The sequence below is a fragment of the Carlito syrichta genome, unplaced genomic scaffold (genome assembly GCF_000164805.1).
Source record: "Carlito syrichta isolate Samal-C Ts95f unplaced genomic scaffold, Tarsius_syrichta-2.0.1 Scaffold135687, whole genome shotgun sequence".
NCBI lineage: Eukaryota > Metazoa > Chordata > Mammalia > Primates > Tarsiidae > Carlito > Carlito syrichta.
In genome coordinates, this window is record NW_007079783.1 from 398523 (window position 1) to 410160 (window position 11638).

The following is an 11638-nucleotide window of genomic DNA, read 5'->3' on the forward strand; positions in this document are numbered from 1 at the left end:
TGCACGGATCCAACATTATTTAAATTTCACACTGCTTTCCTGTTTTTTCCTATTTCCTTTTTTTTTTTTTTTTTGAGATCTAGGTTCTAAAATGAAGAGGGAAAATCCCATCTCTTGAGGCAACTGATCTGCTTTTAGGTTAATCTCCCTAAAATGTTGTACTTGGAGCTGATGACAAGGGTTCCCCCACAGCCAAGAGGCAGGACGTGATACAGGCAAGAGGAAGAAAGTCTTCAAAGTGATTGTCTTGAAAACACATTTTGCAGTTGTAAAATGAAGTCGCCAAGTGCGCATAAAGGTACTATTATCATCACCTCATTCTTCATTAATATGAGATTCTAAGTTTTTCAGGACTTGCAAGAGTATTACTAGAAATTCTATTTGAATCTACTGAAATGTTGACTGAGGGGAAGCAGTGAGGGGAGTTCTCAGAAAGGAGACACACGTCTCGTGTAAAGGAGCTCATGGTACAAGGACAGAGGGCAGGGACAAGAGCCTTTCAGCCTGGCATGCAGAACTCCACAGTTGCTGGCTGTTCCTGAGGATGCCAGAGGAGCTCCACTCACCAGCACAGTGTCCTACAAGGTTGAGGAACTGCTCGGCCCTACAGTGGGTCCTGCAGGTCCGGTTGGTGAGAGAGACATGTGGGTGGCAGGAGTCGCAGTCAGAGTCCAGTGGTCCATGGCACTGCCTGCAGGTTGGGTGACATTCTAGAAGGAAACGAAGACCAGGGTTGGAGTTAGCAGCTCAGCACACACAGGCATAAAGCATTTAGTCCACTCCACAGACTATATTAAGAGTACACCTTGAACTCTGATCATCTTTTGAGGACTCCTAAGCAAGCCCAGCATACCCTCAGGTATACTAAGATATACTAAGAGATACTAAGAGACTAAGCAAGCCCAGCATACCCTCAGGTATATTAAGATATACTAAGCATGTACTACCCTAAGATATACTACCCTAAGCAAGCCCAGCATACCCTCAGGTATACTAAGATATACTAAGATATACTAAGAGACTGTATATCTGGTGTCAACGAGAATACTGTCCAAGAACATCATATGGACTCTGGAACTATAAGTATTTAAGTAATTTGCCACACATTCAGAAGGACCAGCTTGGTCATCCCCATATGTGTAAAGAAGGAAGTTCTCATCAGTGTCACACAGCAGAAACAAGTGTGGTATGATTTCCCTACCCTAACCCATGGTTCAAAGACAGAGCAGGATAGGGAGAAGAGACATTTTGTTTCTCAACATTCCTGGCAGACCAAGGGGTGGCCCCCACAGAGCAGTGGTCCCGAAACTCCTCTCCGGAGTCAGGTGCCAGCTAGCCTCTCCCTTCAAGCCACAGAGTGGACGCCTGTGTTATCAGCAACACTTAATTAAAATACGAAGAACAGAAAAGTTCCTCTTTCTGGGGTTTATCATGAACTGTGTCTGAAGTTCCATTCTTTAGACAAAATTATGCCAAAGTTATGTCTCCCCAGAAAAATCCCAAATTAACAAGAGGTTCTACACTAAAAAAAAAGCCAAGTGAGTCACAGTAGGTGCAGGCAATAAAGATAAGGATGGCAGAGAGTCAAAGAAGGTTGCAGCTGCACTGACGCTGCCAAGGCAGCAGCAGGAGCGAGTGCATAAAGGAAATGTAAGGATTTCTCTGCCAAGGACAAGGAGGTCTCAGCGCGTCTGATTCCAGAAGAAGGGGCGGGAGGGGCTGGAGCTGGGCAGAGCTTGCCAGAGTTGATGAAGTCTCCCGGTACCCGGCTGGTAGGAAGCAAAGACACAGATTTCAAGTAAAGTCAACTGCCTCTCACTTCTGGCAAGAGGCCAAGAGAAGATAAGGAGTTATTTAAAAAAAAAAAAAAGCAAGCAAGCAAGAAAATGAACAGCTGATTAGGAGGATGGCACTATCTCCCTGCTACATTCCTGAGGCTCACAAATTTACAAATGCCTATCCAAAAGATACAGCACTCTCTGGATGTTTCCTACCACCTGGTTCTTCTCCCTACCAGAATACTTCCAGTGACCTGGGTGCCCCACCACTCATGGTACCATCAACTGCTGGCTTCAAGCAAACAGAGGCATGAATAGCAAAAAGTTTGAGTTATTCAGATTTTTCTCCCTTAACAGCCTTACATACACAAAAACCAACAGGGCTAAGAGAAAAGCACCAAAGATTCAAGGACAACCCTAATTACAAGAAAACCAGGAACATTCCCCCCCCTGAGCTTGATAGAGTATTTAAAGTAAGGCAACTCACTGGGATCCACAACTTAGAAAAAGGAAACAAATTCTAGAATAACAGTAAAATTGATCTTAAGTCTAAATTTGTGTTCACTCTAAATTTCCTCTTTGGAGTTTAAGGCTAGATCAATCTAACAAGTGTTAATTTATTTTTAAAATATTTAATAAATGTATTATATGTTTTCTGACACCAGAAATACGTGTAATGTAATTTCATAACAATGGGTTTTTTTCTATCATCTGGTCCCAACAGTCTATTTTGAGAAATAAAATGGGTATTATGATAGAAAATTTTCTGTTTTCTTTTTCTGTAGGTCCAAAAAAATAAAGGGAAAAAGAAACCATGACCAACAACAGTGCTACAATAAGGTACTTAAATTTTAGTATTTTGTCAATTTTAATAAAATTCTGTGCTAATCTCAACTAGTAATTTCCAGAATCTCAGTCAGAAATATAAAGGTGTTTTAAAAAACATTCTGAACTGACATGTCAAAGAAGAAAGTAAATACTCTCTCTCCTTTGTTCTGTTCTACTGTAGCCAAGAGAAGAGAGATTGAGAACTGCCAAATGCCTGATTCTATACAAATGCATTAGTGCCTGTGGTAGCTTGTCTCCATGACAAAGACCATCAAATCCATCCCTCACTGAATGCATGAGCCATTCTCCAATTGAGAGGTGGAGTGTATTCCCTCACCCCTTAACATCTGGATTGTCCTGCTCTGACATATAGAATATAGCAGAAGTGATAGTGAAACTTCTGAGGTTAGATCCTAAGAAGCTTGCAGCTCCTGCTTACATCTCTTGAAATATACACTCTGGAAGAAAACAGCTGACATAGAAGAAATTTGACTCACTGAGACTGCCATGCTGTGAGGAAGTCCAACCAACCACAAGAAGAAGCCTCACAGAGCAAGAGATTCTTGACCAAACCAGGTGTCAGACACGTCAGGGAAGAGTCCATCCTCAGACCACTAAGAACAGACTGCCCGGCTAAGTCCATCAAACCTCAGAACTGGGAAATATAATAATCAATTGTTTTAAGCCACTAATTTTGGGTGGTTTATTCGGCAACCATTGATATCCATGGCAGGACCTCACTAACACATAAAGTAAAAGATTTCCCTTGTGTCCTCAAGGGTCTCAGTTCCCAAATTTCAAATCCTTCCTCTGCTTCTTATGTGAAAAGAAATGGAACAGCATGCAGTCATGAAAATGATAAATGCACACACACACATATCTGTACTAATAATTTTTCATCACATAGGAAATTGTTTATGACTTAATGTTTGGGAAAAAACAAATATAAGACTATAGCCCTAGTTTGTTCTCAACTATGTAATAATATGCACAAAAAGTATACCAAGAAAGAATATCACCACATTAAGAGTAGTTGCTTCTGAGATGTGGCATTAGTGATCTCCACCCTGAATCCCCAATTTTTTCTCTTCTAAAGCTACAAACCTTCTATAATAAACTTTCTTTTAATACTTAGAAACATAAACTTTTATATACATTGTATGCCTGTATAAAAACTTCACCTGTACCCCATAAATACGTAAAACCACCAGGCTTGGTGGCTCAGCCTGTAATCCTGCGCTTTGGGAGGCCGAGGTGAGTGGATTGCCTGAGTCCGCGGATTCGAGACCCGCCTGGGCAACTTGGCAAGACCTCATCTCTACAATAAAAATCAAAAAATTAGCCAGGCATGGTAGCAGGCGCCTGTAGTTCCAGCTACTTGGAAGGCTGAGGCGGAAGGATTGCCGGAGTCCAGCAGGTCGAGGCTGCGGTGGCCAGGAGCGGCCACTGCGCTCCAATCTGGGTGACAGAATGAGACTCCAACTCAAAAAAAACGACAAAACAACAACAAAAATACATACAACCATTATATATAAATAATGACAAATAAAGAAAGGAAAGTCAACTTTTAAACTTTAAAAGAGCCATAGCAACAAAGAGTTAAACTGAACTGAGTTCTGGTTCTTATAGGACATGAAAATCATTATTCAGTCTATGAGGAGAGTTATCAAGGTCTTCCAGCCAAGAGAAAACCAAATTCAGAGTTTACTCAAATATAGTTTCTAGAATAAAACTGATTTTAATGTTTCACTTCACTCATGCTTCCTTATTGGCAGAACAAAATTTCACTTGTTTGCCTCATGCTATACCTTGACACCTGCAATTTCAAGACAAGGATTGACAGTTGAATCCTAGTTCCTGGTATGGCAAGCTTTCTAATTAGAGTGTCTCGCTACACTATGGAGACAAAACAGGGACATAGGGAATATGCCCCAGCATGTCACATACTCACCTGTACAGTTACCTTCCTGGCTGAAGTAGCCATCTGGGCACTGGGAGAGGCACTGCCCATCCAGCAGCACATGGGAAGGCCCACAGGCGGTGCAGTTCAGTGGGCTCTTCCCTACACATCTGAAACAGGATTGGTGGCAAGCTAAGAGAAAGATAAAGCAGAGGAAACAATCAGAAAAGCCCCATGTGACACAGTAGCTCTGTCTCTCCCGTTAACATCCCTGGGTTGGAACATTCTATACATCCACTGGGTTTTCCCAAGGGCACACATTCACACACACCTGCCCCTCTCTCCCTGTCTTTCTTTCACTTTCTTTTTTTTTAATAGAGACAAGGTCTCATTATGTTGCCTAGCTGGTCTTGAACTGCTAGGCTCAAGCAATTCTCCTGCCTTGGCCTACCGAAGTGCTGGGATTACAAGCGTGAACCACCACGCCTGGCTTTCTAAAGGCAATCGTTCCTGCAAAGGAAGCATGTATGAAGCCCAGATTAAGTAAAGCACAAATGCCACAAAACAGAAATAACCATTTGCAGAGTCGCAAGTTTCTTTCTTCCTAAGTTCCCATTCTCGAACATGTCAAACAAAGCATAAGAAGCAGCAAAACAGATCTCCCTCCCTTGGGGCTGTTCTCCCACCATTACTAGATACTCGGTTCCTTCTCAAGTTGCTCAAATCAAAGAGAAGAGATGGTGAGACCTTTACATATTATCCTACAAAGGTTTATACAGTGTCTATTCTGTGATGGAGGCTGGACATACACGGATGAGAACAGTTCACATGTTGAGCTGCTCAGACTAGTTGTGACAAGATGCACAAGCAAGCAACTGGAACACAATAAACGGGAGACACAAAGAACAAGAACATCACATCACAGCACTATGGGACTTCGACTAGTTACATGAGTTCTCAAGGCTCCTACTTCTTTCTTTATAAAACAAGGACCCAAACAGAACACACAGCAGCAGGTGCTGTGGACACAAGTTGGGCTGATGCATGTGAAGTCCTTAGGATAGTGCTAGACAAAGGGTAAGGACTTCATAACTCTTAGCTCTAATCAGCATTAAGTGCTGGGTTAGAAGTAGCCACAGGTCAAAGAGAGTGAGGAAGGCAAAGAGAAAGAAAACACCTATGCTTGCCTTCAGCATACCTTGAAGGATAAAGGGAATATCTGCATGACTTCTCACAGTGGCCATTGCCTTAATCCTGCCTTTTGTTTCTGTTATTCTGGTTCTTGGACATCTGGGACAATGTTGATTTTCCTGGGGAGACTGTTCTTCCCAGGGCTATATTCTTAGAGCTAGTAAATGATTGGCTAGGGAGCACGCCCTTCATATACAAACTAACCAATCCAGAGCCACACCCTACCATCACTCTCATCATACTCTCACTTTCTGGGCCATCATTGTATCCCAGGCCCAGTACTAGACAACTAGAGACCTCACAGACCACAGGAGCTATTCCAACTAGCCAATCCTAAGCCTACTTACCCTGCCTCACTCATTCCCTCTCATTGAAGTGACAATGTTTCCCCTCCCCTCCTTACTGACCCCTCTTGCCACAGTGTGCTCCTTCCTCTTGAGAGCTGTAACCATTTTCAATGGTAGTAGTCTCTTGATCTGTTAGCCTTACCACTACTGAATAACAAAACCTACACTTAAAATAACCAGACTTTAGGCTGGGCGTGGTGGCTCACGCATAATCCCAACACTTCAGGAGGCTGAGGTAAGAGGATTGCCTGACCCCACGGGTCTGAGAGCAGCTTGGGCAACTTGGTGAGACCTCATCTCTACAAATCAAAAAATTTGCCTAGCATGGTGGAGTGTGCCTGTAGTTCCAGCTACTTGGAGACCTGAGGCAGAAGTATCATCTGAGCTCAGCAGGTCGAGGCTGAGGTGGCTGTGAACATGCCACTGCACTCCAGCCTGGGCACAGAGTGAGACTCTGACTCAAAAACAAAGCAAAAAAACCAGACATTTCCCTCCAACCATTCATTCATTCCTTATTGAGTCTCAAGTAGGGTAAGGTGCTGGGGATACAATGATGAGTAAGATAAAGACCGGTTTTAACCCACGCAAATGACCCCATGTATTTTAGGTCATCCCATCCAATGGACAATCTATGAGTTTCCTCTATCATATACCAAAAAGACTTACTGCCTTAGAAGAACACTTAGAAGAGCCAGACGTGATTTTACATCACTTGAAAGCTCAATTTCCACCAATCCCTAACAAAACGTAACACAAAATCTTTAACATATATGGTGCTTCATTCAGCTAGGATGTCCTGGTACTGGTTGTTAAACTATTAAACTACTTCCACGCAGGTTGGTATATGGCTGTTGCCCTAAGCCTTCCAGTGCTCTGCTGTCACCTTGGTACCCTGCCCCACCCATAATTTGGCACCTATAGGCTTAACAACCGTTGGGGGTGGGGAGGGGACAGGACACTACTCATGAGCTGAGGCCAATCCCCATTTTCACTGGGGAGTGCCAGTGCCTTACTGATGCATACATGTTTTGATCAGCCCTGGATACACGGTAAAGCTTTATATCTATGTAAATTTTTTACTATATGAAAAACAAAATCTAGAGCTCCATATGTTAAATTAATTTCTTTTACTTAAAATTACATTTTATTTTCTTAGATTGCCTTATAAATAGCTCTATTAGCACAAGTCACAGCTAGGAAATTATTCTCAAGTATTTTCAGAATCTACTTTTTTAAAAAATTGAATAGGTAAAATGACACCTAAGGCAATATTATTATTTTAAAAGGGTATAAATCAGTTCTTTGTTTAAGATATGTTTAACACAAAATGAAATAGCATGCAATGGAAAGTCAGGTGACAATATTTCAAAAAACAGCTAAATATTGTCAACACAAATAATTCCAGGATAATTTGGGGGAAGTATCTTGAAGCAACACAGCATTTTCTACATACCTAAATATAACTACAATGGTAACGTTATGCTTATATAAGACTTTACAAGATTGCTAAGATCCTTATCTCTTCCTGTTGTATCTCCCTAATAAATAGAAAATCAAAGTGCATTATTGTGGAGTGAAAACTGGAGAAAGACAAATTAATGCAGTATGAGCACACATATTTTATTTCATTTCATTGGGCCATATAGTCAATGTAATGGTCTGGCTCAATGTGCATAAATTATTAAATTATATAAAACAAGAAAGCAAAGATGACAAACAAGTGGAATGGTTGAAGGCCAAGAAGTCCAGGAGAAAGTCCCTTTGCCACCCACTTCCCTCAAAGGCCCCACTGAACATCACCACGGCAGCCTCTTGAGGTTCTGTCACTGGAAATGAGTAAGAACTAAATAGATAATGAACTAGTGAGTTGCTGTGGACACTGGGGGAAAGGAAGTGCTGGGTGTGGATCTTCTCGGAGTCTTTTTTTCGATAATGCTCGGTTCCTCTAAGTACAGGCAACAGCAACCACATCTTTTGAAAAAAATAAATCTCATAAAAATTCAATTCTGTGCTATTTTTGGAAATGTCTACACTATTTCAGTGAATTTTATGTGGCTTAATCATTCTACGGAAGTTGATTTCATAGCAGGAGTTCTGTCTGAAGACTAAGATCCTTCAAGGAAGACTAAGTCCATTACAGAGTATATATGGAAGATATCTGAAAGAAGATCTAGCCCAGCAGGTCAAGGCTGCGGTAGCTGGAAGCAGCCACTGTACTCCAGTCTGGGCAACAGAGTGAGACTCCAACTCAAAAAAAAAAAAAAAGAAAGAAAGAAAGAAAGAAGATCTATGAATAATTCCTCCATGTAATTCTACATTTTTAGAGACTGACTTTCCAGTTGATGGCTAAGTATGTATATTTCTGAAAAACCCTAAGTGAGCTGTTTCAGCATTGAGTGTCCTTAGATGGTTGTAAAGACCAATCAACCTGACTCCAGCAAAAACTGTACATAAAACAATTAAAACACATCAATTTTTCTCATTCTCTTTTTATTTAAACTTCAAACAACTGATCCTAGTACTTCTCTTTTCTTTTTAATGACACGAAAACAAATTTTGAAATGGGCTTCTCTCCAATACAACAACCTCCAGGACACACAGCAGGAGCACGATGACAGGACTGAAAATTGAAGTGAGTGAAGTCAAAATCAAACTCCCTTTCTCTCACCCTTCTTCTCCTTCTTGTTACTTTCTTTTCCTTTCTTTTTATTTTACTTTTTTAAATGAACATGATTTGACAACTCCAATCTCCTACCTGGCTAGAATGGAAACTCTTTAAGAATAAAAATCAAATCTGTTCTATGATTCCTGCAGTGCCTATCACAGTTCCTGTCTTTGACATGTCATAAGTTCTCATGAGTGAATTTCTACTGATAAAAGGCGGGTGGGATGTGTGTGGGTGGGATGTGTGTGGGTGGGTGGATAGATGGATGGAAACCCTGGCATCACCCTCATCTGATTCTTCTCTCTTTGATCATTTCATCCTCTTTCTCTGGCCACCTCATAAATATTGAAGCCTCCCAAAATTCCACGCTTTGTCCTACCTTTTCTGACTCTTGGGCAAACTCCTCTACAGCTTTCATGATGACCTCCATGCTGATGAATTCCAAATGATATGTACCATTCTGGCCTTTACCCTGAACTCTAATAACATAAATCTACTACCCAGGTTTATCACTACTTGGTATTTCACAGGTATCTCATACTCCTCACTTCCAAAACAACACTCCTTATCCACTCCTAAGCTCAGCCCACATCCACTTAACATAAACTGTGGATATCTGTCTAAAACTGAGCTCACTATCGGGCCTCAACCTATGCCTGGCAAGCCTTTTTGTGTTCATTATCTCACACAGTCGTCCCACCATTCACCCAGTTGTTCATGCTGGAGTCAGCCTAGACTTTCACCTTCCCATTGCCATAACTCATTCAAGTTTGCTGATTTTACTTCATAAATCTTGGTCAAATCTACCCCAACTTCCCCACCCCCTGGCCCGTTAGTCCAGACCTTCAACATCACCATGATGTAGCCCTAGCCCCAGACCTTTCTCCCATGCACCTGCCACAAATCCACCAAGACAGACCTTTATAAAATGCCAAGTGACTGAATCATTCCCATCTAAATCTTTTAATGGTCCGCCAATACCAGTCACGTAAACACTAGACTCCTTAGCACAACACATGAAACACTTCCCCACACACGCCCCCACCTCTCCACCATCCTTCCGCACAAATCTCCTCACTGCACTTTATGATGCAGGAACACCAAACACACTGCACTTCTCCAAGTATGCCAGCCTTGGCACGCACTGATTCTTGGGCCTGGAATGCCCTTTCTCACCTTCTTCACCTGGTGAACTCCCATTGATCCTTCAAAAGTGTAATTGTGTAACATGTTTCCTCTGAAAATTTCTCCTCCAGAGAGTCCCTCCCAGTCAAACCTTTTGTGCTAGTTCTGTGCTCTGTGCCTGTTGCCATTATGGCATGCATTGGGTACTTTTAATTACTTCCTCAGATGTCAGCCTCCCCTCCTTGATCATGCCTTCCTTAAGGCATGGTCTACAGCTTTTTCATCTTTCTATCCCCAAAGACTAGCACACCATGCTATAAAAGCAAGAAGGGGAAAATGAAGAAGACTGAACATTTCCAGAGGCTCCTATTTGTACAGCGCATGTCAGCACTCTGGGGACTGCGTTAAAGAGCACTGCTTAATATAGGTTCCATGAGTCTGATTCAATTAATGTGAGGGAATTCCAACTTCACAAATGGTAGCATACTCTTCAGTTGTGCACACAGCTTCCTGCCCACGGATGTCTTTAATTAAAACTCTTTGCCTTGAGGCCTTTGGTGAGTCTTAGCAACAACTAAATAGATCAAAATATACACAGCATACTTTATTTCTCCTAAACTAAGTTAATTAACTGACCAAAATAACTGGTGAATTTTTTTTTAAGTTGATACTAAACCTGCAGCAATTTTGTGCAACTTTGTCCTGTGCAGTAAGACCCAGCCTGAGGAGGCCAAACTGTCTCCAAGACTGAAAAAGGAGGCTTGAAAAAATTTAGTGACTGAAATGACCAAGGGTTACCTGACCAAAACCCTTCAGCAGTCCAAGCATGATGAAAGGCCCAGGGATGGGGCTGCTGGGATGTTTATTACTTCTGCATTCTCTTTAAAAACACAGTGTTTCTTCTGAGGTAATAGATTAGCAAATATGTAGGTGAAACCCACCATAAAGCACAGAACACATTTTCAAAGTAAAACTTGTAATTTCTGCAAAATTATATCCTCTAGATTCTTGCTGGCTGAATTGCGTAGGAATTAAAATAAACCAACATTAATTTGCCACAGAATTGGGACAATTGCTCAACTAATTTAATCATCCTGACCATATTCAAATCTAATCCTGGTTACCACTGCCAGAATGTTTAATGGTAATAAGCTGCACCACTAATCGATGGTCTGGCCTCAAGTATGGCATGAAGAACAGGGATCTGATTGGAAAGAAGAAATAATTTTTGAGCAATTATGTCTTATATTAGATCCCAGGATGAGCCAGGTGTGGTGGTTCATGGCTGTGAACATTTAGGAAGCTAAAGCAAGAATACTGATTGCTTGAGCCCAGGAGTTTGGTGTGGTGGCATGCACCTTTAATCTGAGGCTGAGGTGGAAGGATCACCTGAGCCCAGGAGATCGAGGTTGTGGTAAGTCATGATCATGCCACTGCACTCCAGCCAGGATGACAAGAGTATGACCCCGACCCAAAGGGGAAAATAAAAGAACTCAGGATCTCCCATTGCCAAATCATTCCTTAGTTGGCTCCTTCTAAGCATCACTTTCTTCATCTGTAAAATGGGAGAAATGTATGCAAACTCACAGGTTTTTCAATACAATTCTTGGTTGTAAGACATTTCAAAAATATAAAGTGATACCCACACATGTTGTGTTTTAAATAAACGAACCTTAGTGAGGGAGAATTGAAATCTTTTCCAGATATCCAATTCCTAAGAACCTATGCTGCCACCAGACCACCTCACAAGAAACACTTAAGAAAGTACTGAACACAGAAGAAAAAGAAAAAAGAACAACAGCAT

At 41.6% G+C, this 11638-nt stretch overlaps 1 protein-coding gene across 1 annotated transcript in view; it reads right to left on the minus strand.

Annotated features, from left to right (window-relative positions):
* The window catches only part of FRAS1 (Fraser extracellular matrix complex subunit 1), a 195434-nt gene extending 189684 nt beyond the window's left edge, over positions 1-5750 (minus strand). Inside the window, exons 1-3 of the mRNA XM_021708269.1 lie at positions 5705-5750; positions 4558-4698; positions 567-710 (exon numbers count right to left, since the gene is read on the minus strand). Coding sequence (XP_021563944.1) covers positions 567-710; positions 4558-4698; positions 5705-5750 — 331 coding nt within the window. The remainder of the gene's footprint in view (positions 1-566; positions 711-4557; positions 4699-5704) is intronic.
* Positions 5751-11638: the final 5888 nt, after the last annotated feature.